At 40.4% G+C, this 25,771-nt stretch overlaps 1 protein-coding gene across 4 annotated transcripts in view; it reads left to right on the plus strand.

Moving 5' to 3' along the window:
• EMB2775 (ATPase family associated with various cellular activities (AAA)) overlaps positions 1-25,771 on the plus strand; it is a 240,541-nt gene that overhangs the window by 63,821 nt on the left and 150,949 nt on the right. For all 4 annotated transcript variants that reach the window (XM_089428398.1, XM_089428397.1, XM_089428400.1 and 1 more), the window contains exons 5-7: positions 11,320-11,501; positions 11,798-11,934; positions 12,114-12,212. In XM_089428398.1, the coding sequence (XP_089284524.1) occupies positions 11,320-11,501; positions 11,798-11,934; positions 12,114-12,212 (418 nt within the window). The remainder of the gene's footprint in view (positions 1-11,319; positions 11,502-11,797; positions 11,935-12,113; positions 12,213-25,771) is intronic.

Genomic DNA, 25,771 nt, shown 5'->3' on the forward strand with positions numbered 1-25,771 from the left:
GAGCAGAGCAGGGCAAGGGTCAGGCTGTACAGGGCAGTGCATTTGATGGATGAATAGTAGCGACCGACAGACAGATTGCAGATGAAGTTCTCCCTAGTTGAGAGGGAGTGTTAAATTGGCAACTAGGGCCAAAATTCATGTGGGTCATCTTATTCATGGCTAATAATATTTTTATTAGATTCCTCTCATCGAGAGGTGTAGGGTTGATCTAAAGATCATCCGCTTCCGATAAGTATTTATGAGATATGAATTTATTTTGATTATGGAATTATTATCAAGCCGACCTACAACTCATGTAGGCTCAAAAGCCCAACAGTTGCATCTATTCAAACATCATCAGTTGTGTATAAATACAAGAGGACTTTTCCTCATTTTCACTCGCTCATCTCATCACATCTCTCTCTCTCTCTCCTACGCAGAAAAGAGGGTCTTCTCTACTGCGCAGAAAAGAGTCTCTCTCTCACACATGTGGAAGGACGCTGCTGAAACTGAAGCTGCAATTGCAGATCCAAAGTTTGACCAACGTGGACCATCAAACCTCCTCTTCTGAACTGCGTTGTAGGTTCATCTGAACCTCCTCTGAAGGCTGCAACTTTTGGTGGTGGAATCAAGTCGATCCGATGGTCGGTTTGCGAGATATCGACTGCCCTAGTTTGAAGGAAGCTGCTGAAACTGAAGCTGCAACTGCAGATCCAAAGTTTGACCAGCGTGGACCATCAAACCTCCTCTTCTGAACTACGCTGTAGGTTCATCTGAACCTCCTCTGAAGGCTGCAACTTTTGGTGGTGGAATCAAGTCGATCCAACGGTTGGTTTGTGAGATATCAATTGCCCTAGTTTGAAGGGAGCTGTTGAAACTGAAGCTGCAACTGTAGATCCAAAGTTTGACCAGTGTGGACCATCAAACCTCCTCTTCTGAACTGTGTTGTAGGTTCATCTGAACCTCCTCCGAAGGCTGCAACTTTTGGTGGTGGAATCAAGTCGATCCGACGGTCTTTGTGAGATATCAACTGCCCTAGTTTTGATGATGAAGCTGCTAATGCTGATGCTACTGATCTAGGGTTTGCTACTGCTGATATAAATAGGATTTATTGTACTATTTCTCTCTGCTGAATTATTGAAGATAAAAAAAGATTTGATTAAAAGGTTTCCCCACACATTGTGGGGTTTGTCCCTGGCTAGCCGCCACATCTTGTGTCTCTTGCCTTGGCTTGTTTTTTGTCGATCGTTTAATGTTCTATCTTCACTTTACTTTATGTACATGTGATTGCTAATCTGTGGAATATAATAAGAAAAAGAAGTAAATTGTTATAAGCATCGAACCTACCATAAATTAACATTGTGATCCATGTACTATTCGTGGAACAAAAAATGATGACCTCGCACTAGCAGTAGCAGGTGATGTTGTGGAACCCCTCCCACTACCATCAGCATCGAAATTAGGAGAAGATATCTCGAAAAATCTACCTGCACGTTCAGCCTTGTTTCTTTCTGTCTCTTCCTTCTTTCTGTCTTTTTCATCAATTGCCTCGAGAGCTTTTTGTATAAGTTCCGGACTAGAAACTGTACAAATCCCAACATCATGTCCAGTGAGTCTAGCCAAATGATATTTCAATCGTGTAACTCCTCCTGTCATCCTGGTCCCACACAATTTGCATGTAAGATATGCCCGATCTATCCCACCATTAGAGTGCCCATACTCCCAAAATGGGTCCAAGGCTTTTGGCATATTGGAATTTTGTAGTGAGCTAACTCAAACCTAAGGCACCAAATTTTTTTTTGGAATTAATAAGTAATAACCACCTCATTTTACAAAATAATTTTTTTGCTACATTATTTGCAATGTGAATTCAATGAAAAACCATAAATGACAATAAGAGGGTGCATTTGAAAGTTAAAAAAAAAATGGAGTTTGCTGTCCAAATATGGAGAAAACCCTTGCATTTGCTCATGGGCATGAAAATCATAGCAAATGGGAAAAAAAAACCTGCAAAATGTTTGTAGGCAAATAGGCAAGCAAGAATAATCCTAAAACTATCAAAAAATTCATTAACATAGGGTTTATTTGAACATACATGTTAATGGAAGAAATGAAATTGTCTCACTGTTCTTCAATGTTAGATCAACAAAATCTTCATTGTTCGTGGCGATAATGGCTATTCAACACTCAAATCCTCCTTGGCAGCAAGCACATAGATCTCCCCTCCTTATCCAGCGTTCAAAAATGAAAATGAATGAAAGAAAACAAAATCGACCTTTTCTAGCAGCGGTGACAATTTTTTGCTCTGCCCGGGCGATATTTTGAATCGTAACGCGATATTTTCCTGAGATATCGCCGATATTTCAGAAATATCGCGGTATTTTCGCGGAGACAAAATATCGCGATATTTCCTCTGCGATATCTCGTCTCCCCGAAAATATCGCGATATTTGCGAATATCGGCGATATTGTCAACACTGCGCTGAAGAAAGCCTTGTATGGATTGAAGCAAGCATCGAGGGCATGGTGTGAGAGGATATATTCTTACTTGCAGTAGATGGGTTTTTAGAAGAGTGATGCAGATCTGAACCTATACTTTATCCTGGTAAGTGACGATCCACTCATTCTAGTACTGTATGTGGATGACTTGTTTATTACAGGGCAGGATAGTTTCATCCATCATTGCAAGAGAGATCTTGCTTCAGAGTTTGATATCACTGATATGGCGTTGATGAATTACTTTCTGGGGTTAGAGGTTTGGCAAGAGGATGGGCACATCTTTATAGGCCAGGGCAGGGATGCAGGGGATATCTTGAGGAGATTCCATATGGATGGTTCCAGTCCTATGGCTACTCCTTTGATCACCAACTAGAAGAAGCTGCATGATGTTGATTCCGAGTTGGTGGATCCCACTTTGTATTGTTAGCTAATCGGTTCATTGATGTATCTGGTCAACACTAGACTGGATATTTGTTTTGTAGTCAACACATTGAGTTAGTTTATGATGGAGCCCAGGAGAGTACACTAGGTGGTTGCAAAACATGTGTTGAGGTACTTATAGGGCATAGTGGATCATGGTTTGGACTATGTCAGATGTGATATAGTCAAATTGATTGGTTGCACAGACTCAAATTGGGCTGGCAGTGTTAGTGATTGAAAGAGTACTTTTGGATGTTGTTTCTTAGTGGGCTCGACAATTGTGTCATAGTTCAACAGAAAATATGAGTCAGTGGCATTGAGCAGCACAAAGGTAGATTGTATGGCAGCTAGTTAGGCAGGGTGCGAGGCATTATGGTTACGCAAGATGCTTCATGGTTTATTTGGTCATGTTGAGACCAACTACTATTTATTGTGATAATTATAGTTGTATTAAGCTCATTGAGAATCCAATATTTCACGATCAGTCAAAGCATATAGAAATTAGACACCACTTCATCAGAGACTGGGTTCAGCGAGGGGCAGTGGATCTTGAGTATATATCCACTAATGAGCAGCTAGCAGACATTCTCACCATGTCTTTGCCAAGAGACAAGCATGTTTTCTTCAGAGATAGGATGGTAGTGGTGAGCAACACTTTCTTCGATAGAGGGAGTGTTGGAAATAGTACCAAGGAGAGGTCTTACTAGGCTTTTATCCCCTTTAGCCTTGTGAGAACATTAATTATTTTTGTCTTGGTGACATTTATGTGTTATATTAATGTCATGGGTGGAAAAGGTACTTAGAAGTGTTGTACCATATACTTTTTCTAATATTAAAGTCACTCGTACTTTATAAAGTGACTTTATGTGTAAAGTACTAAGTTTACTTTTCTAATATTAAATGAGTTGAAAAATCGCTTTATGAGAAAAATAAAAAAGGTGTACACAACTTGAAAAAGGTACAAGGAGACTTAAGTGATGGGGCCAATGTGTGAGGGGGGTCATTTGGGAGAATTGATATCAACCGCACATCTTGAGATTTGGAATAAAATCTCAACCATTGGATCCTAGGTTTAGGGATTCAATCTTTTCCAAGGAGACAAAAGAGGGAAAATGGATTTCATTCTTCATTTCACACTTGAGAGAGCATGAGCATAAGAGAGGACAGAAAACTTCAAGGAGAGAAGGAGAGGTTGCTGAGGAGAAATTGCAGCAAGGAAGGAGGCACACATTTCTAGGAGGGCATTTAGCAACACGAAAATGGAGGAAGAGAGCAGATACAACAAACATGAATTTCGAGGTGAGGCATGATCTTTGAGGGGCTATGGCACGAATTTCGAGGATGTATTTGCTGTTGTTAGGCATGAAATTCAAGGCAACAACCACTCAACGTGAATTTTAAGGCAGCAAACATGCATGAATTTCAAGGCAAATTATCACTCCTTCAATGCATATTTTGAGGCACCTTCAACACAATTTTCGATGCAGAATTATGGGCACGAATTTTGAGAAGATGAGTTGAGAAATTTATAGAAATTCTGGGCATGTAAATTTGTGAAAATTTGAAGATTTCAGTGGGAAAATTTTTCCCGAAATTGCAATTAATGGTGCAGTAGAAAAAAGGGAGATAATTGTAGTGAATTTTTGTACTTATTTTATAATTTCTTAAGCAATAAAATCCTCCTTTGAAGACTGGTTTTCCCCAAGAAGCTGTGGGGTTTTTTCGGAGTCAACTTGACCAAAAATAAATGTCTCATATGTGTGAATGCTTGCCTAATTTTTTTATTAATTTTTCCGCTAATAGGAAAGTGAAAAATAGTAGAAGTACTCTTATGATGTTTGCAATGAATGCATACTGAAATTTATATTAGCATGACAAAACATGTGGGTTGGGCCTAAATAAACACACACAAACTTGTAAATTGGGTTAAGGGTGCAAATCATCAATTTTCTACACCATTCACATCATGCTCTCATTCCGTGGAGCCCCGAGCAATTATAATAGAAAAATCAATAAAAGGCAAAAGAAATACGAAGAAGGGTGGAAAAACGAAGGCCACGGTAACTTATTTACCATGATTGCTCCCTTCTGCATCTATAAACCCATGTGTGGGCTTCCCTTGCTATAGCCTACCCTTTGACCATGGCATGTGGCTTGGAGTCTTCCCTGTTGTCCTACTCCATTCCATCATTATTTCATGCGACACCTGACATCTAACAGACGTACCATGGACCTGTCATCCCCTTAGTGGTTGGAACCACTTAATGGGGTCCTTGGTTAACCTCCTTCTTGAACCTAGGTACACTCGTACATTCTAAAGCCCATTATGAAAGGGCATGCCACTATGAAGTGCTCGCTTGGTTCCATGATTTGTAAGCTCATTTGCTCAATTGCTGTAATGAATTGTTGTACTGGAGGCGAGGAGATGTATTGGATCTTATACAGGATTGTAGATGGGTCTTCATCTTGGGGTTTGGTGTCCCTATATGGGATCCAAGCCCTCTAGAGGGTCTTAATGGCATTTATAAGGTGAGCATTGAGAGCCATGTGCCTCCACTATAGCAGAGAGCAAAAAGCCGCACCATGAGATCCCTCAACACTACATATTGTTTGCTCATGTACCACTTGTTTGATGATGATGATGCACCTAAACCACCTATCCTAGACGGATACACACTTGCACCACATACTTGGCAGTTGATCCAGGGCCCAAATGGGGTTTTGTCTCTCATAAGGAGACAAGGGAGGGCTTGCATCATTATTCCAACCCTTACAGATGGAGCACATGCTTGATCGATTCAGTTGGAGACCCATGAGGATGTTCTTTGTGTTACCATAACCACTTGAGAGCACCACAGGTCATTTGCTTGGAGATCAAGGGACCACCCCCTTCATCACTGTTATTGGAGCCCTCCTACTCATTTTGGCACATGAGGGACTTGATTTGGCCTTCCAACGACCCTTCTAGCTATCTTTCTATCATTTTGGCCCTCTTGAGAGGCTAATTATTCTTACTATGGAGTTATTTTGGTGGGCTTTCACCAAAAGTATTGTTATTTTTCACCTTATTTTATTATAGGGGCATCATTAGGCTAAATTAGGTTATTCGAACCGTTTAGAGGATTGTATAAATATAAGAGGTGTTCTCTCTGATGGATCATCACTTGGATTTGGGATATATCTTTCTACAGATTTCAGACCTGCAAATTGTAGAATGATTTGGATGACTAAATGCATTTTGATGCATGGAATATTTTCACTATCTTTCTTGGAGCTTCTATTTGACAAGTTTATGGATGGGTATACTCTTTTTGTCATGTCAATGCTATTTTCACGCGAATTTCATAATGTTTAATGTCTAATGTATGGAATGCCATGTCATGATTTTAATTGTGCCCTCAAAATTAATGCGAACTTATGAAACACATCTTGGCTTGTTGCATATGTTATTCATCTTGGCAAGAAGAACGAGTTTTCCTAGGGGTAGGTTGTGCACCTTTTACCTTGAAACTCCATCAAATATTGCATATCGAAGTATAAAAGTGTAAAGTTATTGTGAAGCTGCATCCATAGAGAGCATAGCTGTTTCTTTAGGTCTTCTTGAAGATTGAAGTTCATAAATCTTGATCATTTTGACTCCAATCTTCCCAATAGCCAGGCACTGGTCCTTTAACGAAATATCATTCTTTCACCTCTTTTCTTCCTCTCTTTTTCGTCCCCTAAGGATAAAGAGATTTTCTAGGGCTTGGTGCGAAATTTTAGGGAGGAGGAATTTTAGGATTCCATCCGAATAGGTTTCTTCATTTATGTCTCCTCTGGGCATCCTCCAGTTTTGAACGAATTTTGACAATGGAATCTCAAATAAATTGATGTCCTAGCTATCACACCAAGAGGGAAACCTTAAGCTGCTCTGACTTGGGGATTTCTTGAAGGTTTGCACTTTGTAGTTAATCTTTCAAAACCTTTTTTCTTAACTATAGGTGATCATTGGATGAGCCTTTACTGCGGTATATCTCTCAACCCTTGGTCTCTTGTAATATTTCTCTCAAGGGGTTTTTCATGGAAAGTCACCCTAACTTCTCCTAAAAATCACACTTTAATTGAATCCTTCCATTGAATGATCCATCCTTGCCTCACTTTGAACCCTAGTATAAAGACACCAATCACAAGTGAGGGATCTTGGAAGTTTTGTTCTTAGGCATTCATCATTATTGAATATTCCTTAGCTCGAGGTCTGTTGAGAAATCTAGGGCATCATAAGTTAGGAGATTTCTGTTCTTGATAATTGCTTGTGATATACTTTTACTTATGATGTTCTCTTCGTTATGTTATTATTGTGTTCTTTTCATTAAGATAATTATCAAGTGAACAATAGAAGACAAGAGACACAGAATGTAGGCTTGTAAGCCAGGGCCAAAACCTCTCTCTTTGAGAGGAAAATCCAATAAGAAATTCTTCTTATAGATCTTCAATTGACAAATACCAAGATCATGACAAACACCCTTGACTGTAGTGTCCTCCCAAGACCCTTGTCACTAACCTCTTCTTCAACGATGTTTTTCTTCTCGGTTTCCTTTCTCTTCTTGTGCTTGACTTCTTCCCTTCTTGATCTCGGCTTCCTTAGAACCTCGGTCTCTTCTTGTAGGCTTGCCAACCCACCACATAAACCCTAGCTTGTCTTCTCTTCCTTTATAGTCTCTAAGAGAGGGACTTCTTGTACCTTGACTCGGCTTCGCTTGGCGAGGCTCTAGTCCTAAACAATGGTCACCTCAAGGTAACAACAGCTCCTTCGACTTCTTCTGTAGACCTTCGGTTCTGCTATCTTCGCACGTGGGAGGACAAATTAACCCAAAACAATACTTGATTATCTTCGCTATCTTTCATCTTAGCTGCATTGATATGGAGGCTTCTTTTGGTGTCTACTTCACACTTCTTTCTCGACTTGCTTCACCGAAGTCGATATCTTCAAATGAGGCCGAGTATGGGTATATATATAAGCTTTTTCATGACCTTTAGGCCGACATGATCTCTTGGAGGGAAGCCAACTTCATCTTCTAGATCCATCGCTTTGATGTAGGCCGACATTATCAGGGCTAGTGACAAGATCTTGGAGGATGACTTTTACATAGACAAGAATGACTCTTTACAATGTGTAACATGACTTCTTTACATGACAATGCCAGTTTTATTATTTTATGACTAGATGACAAAATTCCTAAAGGCTCTCAATGGGAGCCTTGACTCAAAAATAAAATCTCTTGCTTATGAAACCCATTATGCAAGCAATAAAATAATTTTATTTTTCTTCTTTACATCTCTTTACATAAAATCACAATTACATGTCATTATGAAGACCAAACCTAGTTACACTTTTCAACAAGGTCATCCTTCATAGGTCTTTCTTGGGGAGCCTTTCAGATTTTCTTTAAGCATTGGAAGCATTAATTGAGCCTCTCCTTTAAATGGGCCTTGGAAATCATGTTATGCCTTGGCATTGATCCTATCATTCAAGTGATTTGCTCCATACTGGGATTCCTCCCATCGGTGAAAATACGTAAAGTGCAAGGGGCATTGACTGAGGTGATAGTGGGTCCTTGTCCCGTTCTTTCCTTTTGGGCTAGTAGCTGGTTCCTAGAGCATTGAGTACCCTTTGTTTGATGAGACTTCAGGATTGCATACTGTCCAGCATGTTCCTAGGATGACTGTCCTTTTTGGTTACAAGGATCAATCTCTTTCATTCGGATTTTTGCCTGTGTTAACTTGGATGGCCTTCAATACTAGTGTTGCCTTGGACAAAGGATAGAGGCTCGCGGTTCTTAAATGCTGGAAGTGATTACTCATTAAAGCCCTTCGCTGGTCCTTTAAACAGCTTCGCCGCCCCTACTTGAGTACTGTTGTAGCCTTTGTTGGCTTAAAAGGATCCTACAACTCTCGGTTATCAATAGGAACTTTGTTCTTTTTTATTTGACTTACACAAAATAGTTTTAGGGCTTTGCTGGCCTTAGACACATATAATTGTCCTCACTCAAAGCCTTCCTCACACTTCGTGTAATAGCCAACACTTTTAGATCATATTCTTCTTTTTCTTCCAAGACTACATTTCCTTCTTGCCAACAAGGTGATCTTCAACCATAGCTCTGATACCACGTTTAGAAATTCATTAGGGTGGCAAATTAATTGATTTCTCTTGTTATGACATTAACTTGTGATGTTTCATTATTAGTTTTTCTTCCTTCTATTTATCTTGTTCTTATCATCAAGACTATTGCCAGTCAATAAATAGAGGAGGACACAATATGTAGGCATGCAGCCAGGGCAAAACCCCTACGTAGGGGAAAACCCAGTCAAGAATTCTTCCTTAAGTAGATTCAAAACAAAATTTGAGATGACCAAGACCCTCATAACCTAGACTAAAGACTACTTCCATCCATCAAGTCAACCTTGTCACATCATGCTTCAGTTCTGTGGCATCTCAATTATGCTTCAGTCCTGTGATAGTCCCAAACAAGCTTCGATACTTTAGTTTTGTGGCATTCTAAATGTGCTTCGGTCCTGTGATGGTATCACTCATATGATGACATAATAAGCTTTGGTCTTGTTGTGTTAGCACGCATATGATAATACAGTCCTTCAGTGAACTTTGTTCCTGTAATGATAACACACATTGTCTTGCAATATAGTCATGCCTCAGCCCTGTGGTAGTAGCCCAAGATTTTGTCTTGTAATTATAGTCATGCCTCGGTCCTGTGGTAGTAGCCCAAGCTTCGGTTCTGTGGTGGCAGCCCTAAACTTCGGTCCTATGGCGGTGGTAGCCCAGATATGCCTTGGTCTTCTTATCTGAATTGTCTTCCACTTTGTTACACCGGACTTCCTCACTGAGATGCTCCGAACTTGTCACTCTTCACTGCTTGTTGAGCGAAGTCTACACTCCTATATATAGTTGTTTCCCATTGTAAATGAGCCGACATGAGTTTGGTTGAGAAACCGAATTGAAGAGTATTAATTTGGAGGCCAACAACAAGGTGACTTGATGGAAAATCCTAAAAGCCTGCAATGGAGGCTTTTGTTGAAATTTCTAAGTATTACCTGTTAGAAATTTTATCTGTATTCTCTGGTTTATTTCGCCTACTTGTTTAACTACTAACAAGTTATTTAACCATATAAACCCTTAAATAAACACAATACAGGCTCAACCATCTACAGATCAACAATTGAAAGAAATAAACAAACACGTGACACCGTTATTTTTGGACAATCGTCCCCGGAAAAACCCAACTTGGGAAAACTGGTGCAACAATTTTGAGGGTTATATTATTATGCAGTCTTTCTGAGTACAACTGGGTGCCAAACTGGCTCACCCGACAGAGAAATAATCTGGCAGTAATACCACTCTATTCGGAAGTAGATATTCGGAAAGTCTGCCCCACGAAACCCTCTCCAACACAATTTGAAACTCAGCGTCAACCCTCCTAGCCTCTGCGTCAACCATCTGAGGCTCTGCGCAACCTCTATGGCCCTCTGCGTCACTCCTGCAGCCTCTGTGTGGATGACCCAAGCCCTTTTGGCCTCTGCACAGTCTCTTCTCCCTCTGCGTGGCTCCCTCTGGTTCAACGTCTACCTCTTTGCTGGTCTTCCGACACTATCTCTGCCTCTTTGCCTCGTACTCACTGCCCCTCGGTGCAAACTGATCACTAATTCGATTTCTCTTAGCAAACCCCGCTCTAAAAAATCTAATGACTGATCACTTTGGTGTCTTCTCCAACTGACCCTCAAGACTCCTCTTATACTTTTTCTGTTGAGCCTTCAATGACCGAGATTACATATCTAATCAACGGCCAAGATTAGATTTGGCTTGATCCATGTCATTTAGAACCTTCTAACCCAGTTTTTTATTAATACCCATTAATACTTTTTCTTCTAAGTTTAGGCTTAGGAACTCCATTAAAAATATTAATTATTTTAATATCTCCTTAACCAGGTAGAATCTGCCCAAACCATTTCTGGGTCTTGGAGATCTTATGTGCTTTAATCTCTTCACCATTTTTCATGGCTAGAGCACATTCGATGCTACCCCATATCAACAAGCTTGACCTATGACAATTGACCCAAGCATGAAACCCATGCTTTAACAAGTCAATTTAATTAATAATAAAATTTCTTCTGCTTTCTTTTGATAAATATATTTCATTTTGACTCAAGTACAACTATGAAGACTGAACCTAGTTACATTCTTCAACATAAAGCAGGTTTACCAAAAAGAAAAAAAAATCAAAGAGTAAGATTGTTTTCTCTCTAAATTAAATTTATTGTGTATTCTGGGTGAAAAAGAGAAAGAAGTAACATGCATGTTGGTTTCTACAAAGTGTTTATCTAGGTTGGATTGTGGAAACAATTTTTAATAAGAACTGGTATTTGATGGCAGTGCTTGTTCTCAATGAAGTTGACAAGCTTTCTAAAGAGGCTCAGCACTCTCTCCGACGAACAATGGAAGTCTACAGTGGAGCATGCCGAATAATTTTATGCTGTGATAGTGTGTCGAAAGTACTTGAAGCAGTGAGATCCCGTTGCCTGAATATTCGCGTCAATTCACCTTCAAAGGAGCAAGTAAGTCTCTGGATCCTGGACATATGTGGAATTTTGTGTGGAAAGTTTCAACTAGTACTTACCGATGACCAATTGATATTGTTCAAAATGTACTTGAAGAATAGTAGTATTTTGTTCTTCCTTCGAAGTCTAATTACCATCATCTGTAAATAAGAAAGGAAGAAAGGTTGCACTACTTGCTGTCTGATGCATTTCTTTTGTACTTGTAAATCTGAAAGTTACATGATTCTTTGCAATGGAATGAATCAAATAGATTATTTTCTCACGGTGTCATTGCGTGGGCTGGTTTAATCCAGATAGTTGAAGTACTTGAATATATTGCTAAGAAAGAAGGACTGCAACTTCCTTTGGGATTCACAGGTCGTATAGCTCAACAATCTAACAGAAACTTAAGGAGAGCAATTCTTTGCTTTGAGGCTTGCAAAGTGCAACAGTAAACACTCTTCTTTGCTAGCTTAGCATGTTTAGATTAATATTTATCTTCAATTTTTATTTGGTTTTCCAGTGGGAATGTTGTAATAGCTTAGGTAACATCTTTGTTCTGTTCTCTTCATTAACATTTGTAGTCTATATTACTGCAATTTTTGTTAGGCTGGAATCTTTGTCTCGCAGGTATCCTTTCACTAACAATCAACCTGTACAAACATTGGACTGGGAACAGTACATTTCTGAGATTGCTTCAGATATTGTAAATGAGCAGAGCCCTAAAAGGTTAGTTGTTAAATTTCAATGGACAAACTGGTATGCTATGATGTTCCATAGTTTATCTGATTTTATTTTTGATGAACATCAATTTGTTCCATAAATTTGTATCCTATACTACATGATGGTTCCACACTTTAATATATGAACAATCTTTCAACAATTCTCACATCTCACACCTTCGTGTATGATCACACATGACTAGGCAGGCTCTTGTGCCATGGCCAGATGTTCCGAAATACTTTTAGATGGGTCTTCATTGGAGCAGCTATCTAGAGCTTTTTGTTTTGAGGGTAAAGAGCAGTCAAGGCTTTTCAATTTGATGGCTGATCCTAGCTTTTAAAGTCAAAACACTATTTTAATTCTCTAAAATTTGCAATCAAGCAATCTATATTAAAAATACAGAATGCAGGCCTGAATCGGGCAAGCCTCCGATTATGTAGCGAACTATATAACATCCTTACTAGTGTTTGGCTATCTAGCCAGACACACCATTCTTAGTGGAGTAATTGTACAATTGTGTGTATTATGAGCATTGAATTCCAAACTGGCAGTATTAATGGTTGTTGGCTCTGCATAAAACAATGCAAATAAGATGACAAATATAACATTTTGTAGGCCTTGGCATAGAAAGTAGAAAAAAGAAATGGAGCAATCCTCGAGAAAGGGAGGTCATGGCCATTGTAACCACCCCTTTCCCCTAGTTGGCTTCTTTGTTATCAGAGCATCCAGTCATGCCTTCATTTTTTATCATATAAGCGTCCAGTATCCAAGATGGTGGAATTTCCAATTAACTACTGGGTATTTGTTTACCTTGGGTGACACATCTTTCCATGCCTTCTTGATTAGGCTTGACCCCATGGGGTGGTGTTATGTGCCGCTTACCCCAAAATAACACAATGAAGACTCAATACACCAATTATAGATGGGGCATATGACTCAGTATAAGATTGATAAGTTGCATCTGCAGCTCCTGAGAAATGGGAGAAGATATGCCAATAAGCCTAAAAGGTAATATTATCAAAGAATCAAATACAACTATGTTTGAATGACTATGTCATTATGATAATCTCCTATATACACAAATTCTCACTCATGATTTATCTGGGCTCACTTCCATGCCGACCTCTATTTACTTACATAAGTGATCCCTTCTATTCGATAAAGGATCACAATAGGTGGAAGGAGTTGGGCTTTTCTTGGTCCTTGTTAGAAATAGTATTGGATATCGATATCATTAGTGTTGTGTTGCGAACACAATTAAACCTGAGCACTAATAATCATCAGAAATAGAGAAAGATAAACCCGGTAAGAATTTCTTAGTGGGTACAATTAGTACCTTCAAAATAATATCATAAATGATATATTTTCTCAAGTGAGGCACATACAGATGAAGCAGGGGTGTTAAATAGGTATCACGGTCACTTTAACCTTCACAGTTGTACCCTTAGATGGTGCTGTTAGCACCTGGGATTGTACTTGCTGGAATCTTTCTGTTAACCTCGAGGTTGACAGTTCCTTTTAATCAATTTGGCATCTGCTGGTGGCACTTAAAGGTTTTTCATGTTCTTTTAGTTCATGAAAGTCTGACTTTGTTGAGAAATCCGTAGGGCAGCATAGTTAGGGCTTTTATTAATTAGATTTCCCTTTCTTTGACACTTTCCTGTGATGTCTCTTATTAGTTCTTTTTTCCAATTATTATATTCTGATCATCAAGACAAATGCCAAACAATGAAGATCACAAACACCAAAAAGGACACAAGATGTAGGCACTCAGCCAGGGCAAAACCCCTCTCTGTTAGGGTCCCACCCTAACCCCTTTATTTATGTAATGGGATCGAGTCATAGTCAAGAGTCAATAAAGCCCATATTAATAATTGTAAGTGGTTAACCCGCAATTAATGACGGGACCACAGTTAGTTGCAAATGGGCCGTAGTATTAGATAGATGGTATTAATAAAACCCATGGTATTGATCCATGGTATTGCATGTATGAGTCATATATAAAGGATAGAGACTCCTTGCGAGGAGCATCGTGTCTTATTTTTGAATCGAGCTCTGCTCTATTGGAGGTTGACCCCTCGAAGAGGCCAGTGAACATTGCTTTCTGAATAATAAAATATTTGCTGTTGTCTCTCACTATTCTATGTTCTGGGTATCTTTCTTCGCATATTCTGTAATCGGGTATCTTTTTGCAGGTTAAGAGCATAACAAGTGGTATCATAGCACTTTCCAAGGCCAGTGGGATCTCCATTTCTTAGCAATTTTTTTTTTTTGGCTAGAGACGTGTTCCGGCGTCTTTAAACCACGGGATCTGTCGTTGAGCGCATAAACCTGCGGATTTGGGGAGGCATGCACGCAGGAAATACAAGAGGTGGTCATGCTTGTTGGACTCCCTTGTAACCCCTGTGGGTACCCCTTCGAGTAGTAGCGCATTAGACAGAACCGCGTACGGACTGTCTTCCAAGTACCTTCTGGGTATATCGGAAGCCCCTTAGCTCCTCCACAACCTCGCCATAGATAAACCGTCGACTGTCTTGCTGCTACAGTACACCGAGAACAACACTCGGAGAGATTACTTGCCCGTACGATAGGGTAGTCGGGTTGTACGGCTAAGGGTACAGTTGATCCTCCTTAGTTAGAGCCCTGAAACATTGGGCCGAGTACTACTGTCAGACCCTTATGTATATTGCGATCTGTAGCACCTGACACTCCTCGAGACCATAGTTCCCTTTTCTATCTTGGGATCACGCGTCATCTTGGCCAGATCCACTTGTGCAAAGGGGTGCAGCAGTAGCAGACATTAGTCCCGCAGTTCCGAGTTAGCAGACTAGCCATTCCAATCTATTAGATCCATCAGATCCGCAACAACAGTCTGTTCCGCTGCCCAGAGCTATCTGATCCGCCATTCAGATCTCTCAGATCCACCAGATCTGAGTAGTTGTGTGGGGTTCCTATACCGGGGCATAATTTTCGCAGGACTTTTGGCAGCATTGACATTTTGAGGATTTGGCGACTGCAGTATTCATAAGGAAGGAGTAAAACTCCGTTAGGAGTTTAAAAAAAAAAAGGAAGTTTGAGATCTCCCAGGGCGCTTCTTGGTGATCTAGCCCATCAAAATTAGGACGACGAGCTCAGCACGGTGGTACCATTCAATTCTTACTGAATTTTTTTTTTGGGCGGTCCCAAATCTCAAGAACATCTGATCGGTGCATGGTAGAAACTAGAGCTCAAGCTATGGCCAATGAGAGGATTGACAAACTTGAACTAACCTTGCAATCCATCCAAAGTCAACTTGACAGACTATCTACCCTAATCTCAAAGGGCAAGGAGGAAGCCCATGAGGAGGTGTATAATGGCAATGGACACAGTGAGGGTGAGTCTAGCCACTTTCCTCACGTCTGAGGCACCCACCAACAATCCCATCAGCGACCTCCCAAGTTGGATATGCATAAATTTGATGGTTCTCACCCAGCAGCATGGATAGCACAATTGGAGTAGTATTTCAATCTGAATAACATCTTAGATAATGAGACTCAACTTATGGTGGGGAGCATGTACTTAGACAATGAAAGGTGGCAATGGTGGGAATGGCATCAACGTTGCAATGGACCTTTTCTGGCTTGGACCAACTTCAAAAAAGCTCTTACAGACCGCTTTGACTAGGAATCTTCTTTTTTGGGTCGTCTTACTAAGCTCCGACAGACTGGCACAGTGGATGAATATATTACAGCCTTTGAAGCCTTAGCCTTCCGCACTAGGGGTCTCTCAGATGTGTTCTACACGGAATGTTTTATCAGCGGTCTTAAAGAAGCCATAAAAGCCCAAGTCCTACTGCACCACCCTCCCACATGGACGGAGGCTTGCAAGGTAGCTCGTAACGTGGAACGTGCGTTAGCAGCCCAGTACAGTCGCCCAAATTTCTCTGCTAAGGGTCGCCCCCCACAGGCTCACAACACGACTCAAACACTTAAGGTCCAAAAGGTGTCACCTGCAGAAATGGCCGAAAGAAGAAAGCAAGGATTATGTTACTACTGTGATGAAAAATACTCCCCAGGTCATAAATGCAAGGAGCCCAAATTTTTTCAAATTGATGCCACTGACTACAGCTCATCGGAGGAAGATCCACCACTTGAGGAACATGAGGCGGTAGAAGAGGACAACCAAAAGGACAATGTCCTTGACGAACCAGTTATTTCGCTGCATGCTTTGGCAGGGATTTCTTCACCTCAAACTCTCAAAATCAGAGGTTTTATTAAACATCGCCCAGTAGTAGTCTTGATTGATAGTGGAAGTACACATAATTTCATCCATCACAAAGTCGCGGAAGCAGTGCATTGTTTTGTACGAGCAGTTTCTAACTTCCAAGTCCAAATTGCGGATGGGGGCACAATGAAATGTGAAGGCCGCTGTGAAAATGTCAAACTTCAAATGGGGGATTATCAGTTGAAGACCCACATGTTTGCCATACACATGGGAGGGTGCGACATTGTCCTCGGCGCTGAATGGCTCCGCACTCTTGGGCCAATCACAATGGATTTCCAGGAGTTATATATGAGTTTTAAGCAGAACAACTCCACACATACCCTCCGTGGACTCCAGGCGGGAGCTCCCTCTATCATCAGCTCGCATAGGATGGAAAAATTGCTAAAAAAGGGCCATCATGGAGTTATAGCTCAATTTAATGCTATCCAGGCAGTCGCAACCAAGTCTCTGCCGATTCATCCTGAGATGCAACAGATTTTAAATAACCATCTGCCGGTCTTTGATAAGCCTCATGAGCTTCCACCCTCGAGAGGGGAACATGATCATAGCGTCACCTTGGTTCTAGGGGCCCAACCCCAAATGTGCGCCCATACAGATATCCGTTCACCCAAAAGAATGAAATAGAAAAAATAATCAAGGAACTTTTGGAAGCAGGTGTCATTCGTCCCAGCATTAGTCCTTATTCATCACCGATGGTCATGGTGCTCAAGAAAGATGGGGAGTGGCGGATGTGTCCAGACTTCAGGGCCCTCAATAAGTTGACAGTCAAAGATAAATTTCCCATCCCGATGGTTGATGATTTGCTGGATGAACTCAATGGGGCTCAATTCTTCACTAAGCTGGATTTGCGCTCAGGCTACCACCAAATTCGCATGAAGGAAGTCGACATTCCAAAGAATGCTTTCCGAACTCATGAAGGCCATTATGAGTTCCTGGTCATGCCATTCGGTCTTTGTAATGCCCCATCTACTTTTCAGAGCCTTATGAACCACCTTCTCAAACCATATCTCAGGAAGTTTGTCCTTGTCTTCTTCGATGACATCCTCATCTATAGTTGCACTTGGGCCGCACATCTTCAGCATGTAGATCTACTCTTGCAACTGCTCCGCAAGCATAAATTATTTGTTAAGATGTCCAAGTGTTTGTTTGGCATGGAAGAAGTTGAGTATTTGGGCCACATTGTGGGGTGTGAAGGTGCCAAGTTGGACCCCAAAAAGATCCAGGTAATGCAGGATTGGCCTCAACCTAGGACCTTGAAGAGCCTGAGAGGATTTTTGGGTCTCACAGGCTATTATCGCAAATTTGTCCGCAATTATGGTCGCATAGCGAAGCCCCTCACTCAACTCCTGAAGAAAAATTCATTCTTCTGGAATGAGGACGCACAACAGGCCTTTACAGCTCTCAAAAATGCCATGTGTTCCACTCCAGTCTTAGCACTACCTGATTTCACCAAATCTTTTGTCATTGAATGTGATGCTTCGGGTACGGGTATTGGGGCGGTCTTAATGCAGGAAGGACGACCTTTGGCCTTCACAAGCCAACAACTAAGTGGGAAGAATCTGGGCCAATCTACCTACGAGAAGGAAATGATGGCCATCTTACATGCAGTAGAGACCTGGCGACCTTACTTATTGGGGCGACATTTCCAAATCCGCACAGACCATCACAGTCTTAAATATTTTTTGGAGCAACGCCTATCCTCCCCACAACAAAATAAATGGCTCACCAAAATGCTGGGATATGATTATGTGATCATTTACAAGAAAGGCAAGACAATAGTGTAGCAGATGCATTATCTCGCCAATTTGAGGAGGAAAGTACTCTGCTAGCAATTTCCCTCCCCATTCCAGAATGGATTGAAGAGGCTCGCAGGGAATGGTTTTCACATCCCGGGCTCTCCCAACTCATTTCTCAATTGCAGGCGGATCCAAATTCCACCAAGGGCTACTCGTGGCAGGATGAGATTCTTCGCTACAGGGACAGAGTCGTAATATCACCAACATCCACCCTCAAAAGTCGCATTTTGGTAGAATTGCACTCATCCCCCATTGCAGGACATTCAGGCTTTCAGAAGACGTATGCTCGCACCAGAAGATCATTTTTTTGGACATGAATGAAAAAGGACATCCTTACTTTCGTAGCAGAATGCGATGTCTGTCAACGCCACAATGGGGAGACCGTCAACGCACCAGGCACATTACAACTGTTGCCCATCCCGACATCAATATGGACGGAGGTTTCTATGGATTTCATTACAGGTCTTCCAAAGTCAGGAAACAAGTCAGTCATCATGGTGGTTGTGGATACACTTTCGAAGTATGCTCATTTCTGCACCCTACCCCACCCGTTTACACCGACTTTGGTCGCTCAATCTTTCATGGATCAGATCTTCAAATTGCATGGCATGCCCACTTCTATTGTGTCCGATCGCGACCCAATCTTCACCAGTATTTTTTGGCAGGAACTCTTCAGGCTACAAGGCACTCAACTCAAACTCAGTACTTCCTATCATCCACAAACGGATGGTCAAACTGAAGCCATCAACAAATGTCTGGAAACCTACCTGAGGTGTTTCACTTCAGAAAAGCAACATCTTTGGGTACAGTGGTTACCTCTGGCTGAATGGTGGTATAACACCAGCTATCATGCCACCACGAAAATGACTCCCTATGAAGCAGTATATGGTCAACTCCCTCCTTCCCCTACTTCTTATATCAAGGGGTGCTCAAAGGTACAAGCAGTGGATCAACTCCTACAACACCGCGCAACCATGCTCGCCCATATTAGAGAGAAAATTCATCAAGCTCAAAACTGCATGAAGCAACAGGTAGACTAGCATCGCTCAGAGCGCCAATTTCAAGAAGGGGATCAGGTCTTTTTGAGGCTGCAACCATATAAGCAAACATCACTCAAAGACAAGGGTTGTCAGAAACTATCTCCAAAATTCTACGGACCATATCAAGTACTTCAACGCATTGGAGAAGTGGCTTACAAGTTGGCTTTGCCACCTACTGCAAAAATCCATCCAGTTTTCCATGTCTCATGCCTCAAGAAAGTGATTGGGAACAATTGCAGAATTCAAACTAGTCTACCTGAATTGGACGAAGAAGGGTCAATCTGGCTCCAACCTGAACAGGTCCTAGACACACAAGACAGGCACCTGCGGGGCCGCATGATTAGGGAAGTCCTCGTCAAGTGGAAAGACACCTCTCCGGAAGATGCAACTTGGGAACCAGCCACTATTCTTCAGCAGTTTCCGCAGCTTTAGCCTTGAGGACTAGGCTAGTCTTAAGGGGGAGGGCATGTTAGGGTCCCACCCTAGCCCCCTTATTTATGTAATGGGATCGAGTCATAGTCAAGAGTCAATAAAGCCCATATTAATAATTGTAAGTGGTTAACCCGCAATTAATGACGGGACCACAGTTAGTTGCAAATGGGATGTAGTATTAGATAGATTGTATTAATAAAACCCATGGTATTGATCCATGGTATTGCATGTATTAGTCATATATAAAGGATAGAGACTCCTTGCGAGGAGCATCGTGTCTTATTTTTGAATCGAGCTCTGCTCTATTGGAGGTTGCCCCCTCGAAGAGGCCAGTGAACATTGCTTTCTGAATAATAAAATATTTGCTGTTGTCTCTCACTATTCTATGTTCTGGGTATCTTTCTTCGCATATTCTGTAATTGGGTATCTTTTTGCAGGGTAAGAGCATAACACTCTCCTAGGGGAAAATCCAAAAAATCTTCTCTTCTTTAGAATCCAATCAAATGAGACCTAGACCTTTTGACCAAAATATAGACTTTCTCCTTTCCACCAAGTCAGCCTTCCATGTAGATAAGTCAAACATTAGTCAAATTCTTCAAGGGTCAAATGAATCCAGCCCTTCAAAGGAGTCTCAGCCCTTTCTGCAATCCTGAGGCTCAGCCTGTAATTTCGGTTCTGCAAATTGGCTGTTCAGTTACAGATTGCTTCACACGCATGAGTAGAATAGAAAATTTCGGCCTTCTTGTTGATAGATAAAAGTCTCCTTCCTCGTGGGTATTGTCCCCTCTTCTCTTAGCCTTCTCACCTTCTTTTCTTCCTTTTAGAGTTGCAGATCAAATCACTAGATGATCTTCTTCCAATAGGTCGAATGCACTTCCATTTATAGTCTTCTTCAAGGTGGTTGAACCCTTTATGAGGCGACTTGAGTGGAGGGCAGACCGACTTGGTGGAGGAGCCATTTTTTACCATAATACATAAAAATGATTTTGTTTCTTTGACACAATAAGCCCAAGAAGGGTCTAGTACAAGATGACATGGAAAATGACTCAAGATATAAACCCCAGAAGCACTCAATGGGTGCTTTTACCTAGAGACAAAATAAATATAGTATGAAACCCATGCTCATAAATAATTTTCTTTTACATAAAATTTTCTTTTTCTTTCTTTTGACAAATACATTACATCATGACTCCAATTCAATTATGAAGACCGATACTACTTACATTGTTCAACAGACTTGATGGAGTTCAGGTGAGATTTCCATTAGTGTTATCCTTGAGGGTCATTTTTGGTTATATGCACCTGACATATGAGCATTGCTCTTTTCTGTACAGGTCAATGCACTCTGTGCGTGCTGGAGTTGGTACTTTATGCGTGGTTTGTTTACATGCAAGGAATTCAGTGAGTGCTTTAGTTGCATGCAAGGTTTCATGTATGGTTGCGTGGGAATTGTTACCACCCAAATTAGCAGCTTTGTCAAGGTCCTTGCAAGATTCTAAGATGGCAAATGCAGGACAAGTGCCTACTGTCATATCGGCATGAGTCCACACTCTTTAAGCCCATCTCCTACTTGAATGACTATGTGAGGATTCTCTATGTGAGATGATCAACCCAACCGTTAGTATGTTAGCGCCTTGAATGGGGTCTTGAGTTAAGAAATGAATTAATTCTTTCGTACTATACTGATCTGGAAATGATATTTATGCATAAAAGTAATGCAGACAACAAGAAACTTTACTATAAACTCAAGATATTAAACGTGTAAATAGCTCCAAAGAGTAAATAATTAATGTATGTACCAATTATACAAGTTGTCCTTGGAGTGTGTTTTGGTAATGGGCTGTTCTGTGTTTTTCTGTTTGTTGTCCTATGACTGTAGGTCTGAAAATGCAAAAAAAACAAAGAAAACAACAAAGAAATCCCCTTACATGGCCACCTAAAGATGTCTACACATTCTAGACTGATAATCTAGGGGTGGGGGAAGCTAGGACAGAAAATATATGTCAAATTTTCCCTTCCTAAGCTTCATATCTATAACAAATCTGTGTGTGTAGCAAGCTGGAAACTTGTTGCAGAGTTCTAAGTGTCAAATCCCCACTAGCTGAAGACCCAGAAAAATTTTCTAGCTATTAATTTTACTTCTTAGTGGCTGGAATAAGTTCTAAACATCTCCAGAACAATGGTATAATTGAAAAAACAAATGGAAATTATTACAAGGGTTTGGATAATTAATATTTACTTGGAGGAGGCCCTTGTACCTTGAATTTTGCTAGATCTGAAGTATATATTGCTCTAAATTCATGTAGATCTCCAAAAAAAAAACTCAATAGACCTTGTGAAGTATGTGTTTTAAAAAGGACAAAATAAGGTTTATTTTCCCTTTAGATAAAATCTGAAAATTGTGGCCCACAACCCCAAGGGTTAACTACCTAATCTTAGGATACAATTCAGAAAAGGAGCTAGCTAGTAATATTTTTCTTTTTTATATTTATAAAAGGGGAAAGTAACAGATTTTGAGTTTTTTAATATTGATGGTTGTTGAGATATGCTTACCTTGGCCCAATATTACCTTCCAAGTACCAGGCTGTGTATCACAACTACTCGTATGTTGGCTTTGCACCTTGGACAATAGATGGGCCTGGAGTTGAGAAAACTGTATCGTCCCCACCTTTGTCTACGACGCTTCACAAGTCTCTAGATCCAACTAGGAGTGCCTTCTAGCATAGTGTCTCCAATTTTTGGTTCAATTAAGGGGTAGAAGAGATTTTCAACCTCCAACAAGGGAGATAATGAAGACTAGCACTTTGGTTATTCCCTCCACGTGGCTATGTAGCCCCTCAGTGGATCATCTTTCCAATTGTTGTGTAACCTGGAATTACCCGTGTTTATCTTATTAACAACTATTACAACAAGATCTAGGAAAGAGTAGAAAATAAAAATTCAACTCACAAATTGTAAACAAGATGTTCGCAACTGAAAGTTCTATTATGGCATCTAATCTCATAGTTCAACAACCATTGGAATGGGAGGAGTGTTGATATTTCTAGGGTAAACATGTTGAAGAAAAGTGTAACTAGGTTCAGTGTTTGTCAATGTAATTTTGATCTTTGTACTTGTCAAGAAAAAGAAAAATTATTTTTATAAATTATATGAATGAGTTTCTTGCTCATTCCATAGGTCTAGGAAAGTCAAAAAGTCAAAATCATGTTAAAGAGCTCTTCTTGAGCATTTATGTAATGTACATGGGTCAACCTAGTGTCAAGTAGCCGTCCAAGACAAACGCCATCCTCCAAAGAAGAAGACTGCAAGAAAAACAATGAAGAGAACATCATGTCGACCTCAGAATATATATATTAATGTAATGTCGGCTCATATAAAAGACACAACGATTCACCTGGACAAGTTGGCTCAAAATGGAGACATAATACCTATATAAACCCAGCTGAGGTATCTGCAACAGACATGATGAATCTCGGACTTTTCTGAAATTTTCGCAAGTCTACTACAGGATCTCAGATAGCACATTGAGTACAGAACTTCGGACTAGCTTTACAACCTTGGATAAGAAGACAGAACCTCGGATATGTCCGAAGTTTTTTGGTGGTGATTATAGTAAGTAATCACAGTCCTAAGATCTTGCAAAACTCTGAAATCACTGTTCTTCGAATGGGTATTATCAAGATGAATGTACTCGGTCTCCTCACTGTCTCAGTGATCACAGAAGCAGTGTTACAGTCTTAACATACATAGGGAAAGGAAGACACTCTTTGTCTCAGCCTCCTCACACTCACTGCCTCAGTATTCAGTCATAGTCTTGGCATACATGAAGGATCTCAGTCACACTTTGTTTCAGCATATACATTACTTGATGATCACTGTCTCACAAGTCTCAGTGGTGATATCGGTGGTAGTGCAGCAAGGTGTAACAAAGAAGTCACAACAATGATGACATAATAGAGATAATCTTAGTAAGATGATGATACAAGGAAGGAGCAGTGATGGTGCAACAACAATGATTTCATCATTATGATGAAGTTCTCCATGAAGGTCTAGCAATGTTGTTATAACAATGAAGATCTTGATAGTGCAACAGTGATGAAGCAATAATGATGATCTCAACAGTGACACAAATGAGGATTGGTGTCTTGGTCTTGAAGGGATATTAGGTCAAGGGTCAAGGTCTTGGTATTCGGCAATTGGAATCTCTATAAGAAGAATTTAGTGTGGGTTTTCCTCTCCAACAGAGAGAGGTTTTGGACTTGGCAGAATGCCAAATATCTTGTGTTCTTGTCTCTTTGTTTTGATAAGCTATTTGATGAACTAACTAAGACACACTCTAATAATAGAAAAGATAAGATTGTGCTATAAGAAAATGAAAAACACCTCACAAATAGTTATCAAGTATAAGAAGAATCTTATTAATGCTAAATGCCCTAGATTCTTCAACATGGTATCGGAGCTAAGGAGCTGAAGTCAAAGGAAGGGCAGCAAAAAGAGACATTAAAGCAAAGTTTAAGGGTTAAGGGATCAAGTCTACAACAAGCAGTCTACAACAGCAAAGTCTTTTTGTCTATATAATCAAGGATACAACCTTCAATAGTCTATACTACTCACAGCCTCGTGCTATACTATTGAGATCTCGGTGCCACAATAGGATTAAGCAATCTCAGTCAAAGAATGAAGTTTCGATCACAAGTACTTAGAACTCAAGTTCATGGCAGCAATTTCGATGCCTCTCACAGTCTTAGTCTATGTCATACCACAGGGATCTCAATATAGAATGAAGGTGTGCGGTGATGGGTCTCTACTATAAATTTATAAAATGATCATCATGGCAAGCAACATCAAGACTCTATGGTTCTACACAATGTTGCATACTACAAGGTTCCATAATCCACTCATGTGATAGCAAGACAATGCCATCTCAAATTCATCAACAGTTTGTTAATCAGATGTATAAATCGAAATAACTTGAAGGCAATAAGGCAAGCTTCATACCATTACATCAAGGATCTCATCTGGAGGAAGCATCAATGCATCTGCTTCAACCATCATCAAAGTAATCAAGTGGAAGAGTTCATCTTCACTTGCCAAGTAAGTATCCTTCATTTTTATAATCAAGTTTGGTTAAATGACTTCATGATTGCAGGGAGATCTATAGGTTGGATGGGTCATCAAAGGTCCTTGCATGGAATAAGGAGGATTGTCATAATCCTCATAGATAAGAGAAGTCAAGTAAACATACCAAGGAAAAAGGTCTCCTTTAACTTCATGGGAGGAAACTTGTAAGGTTCTGTCATCCCTATGCGGCAAGAAAGGAGGCATCTCAAAGATGTATATGATAAACTTAGTCTCTGAAGGTGCAATGAAGAAGATTTCTTGAAATCTGATCTACATAAAAGTAAATGGTATCAAAGGATGTAGGATATCTTCATAAGGTCTCTTCTACAAGATCTAGGAAGGAAGATAACCATCATTGATCTATATAATGCACTAACAGATAATCAAGGTAACAACTATCCATGGGATAAGAAGGTCACCTCATTCGACAACTTATGGTCTCTATGCTAAATAGAGAAAGACAAGCTGATGGCAAAAGTTTTGAAGGGTAAAGGACTAAATCATGTTCATAAAGGAAAGGGAAGTTTGGTCCTCAACAGGGCAGAATAGGTATAGCTAAAATTATGGAAGCTCATATCGCTAGATAGATTAAGGACGCTGGAGAAAAGGGCCAAAGAAAGGGGGAGTAACACATCTGTATGATTGGGATGGTATCCCACACAAGAGGGTCCTATCATAAGCTTCTATCATAAGATATGACAATGATGATAAGATGCATCGTAGCATCATGGAAGCATCAGAAACAAGAGCTCGTGACATCACCATGGGAATCATAAAGGACAAAATCCATGGCAGACAAACATGTAGGATATAGTTCTGGAGAACCTCAGTGGACATTGAAGGAAAGGAAGGAGTCATCTAAAGACAAGGCTCATCATACATCAAGTCAAAAAGGAAACATCTGCCAGTCGGG

The sequence above is a fragment of the Pinus tabuliformis genome, chromosome 4_2 (assembly GCF_031772625.1).
Source record: "Pinus tabuliformis cultivar Carrire ecotype Pingquan chromosome 4_2, CPIR1, whole genome shotgun sequence".
In the NCBI taxonomy this organism is placed as follows: Eukaryota; Viridiplantae; Streptophyta; class Pinopsida; order Pinales; family Pinaceae; genus Pinus; species Pinus tabuliformis.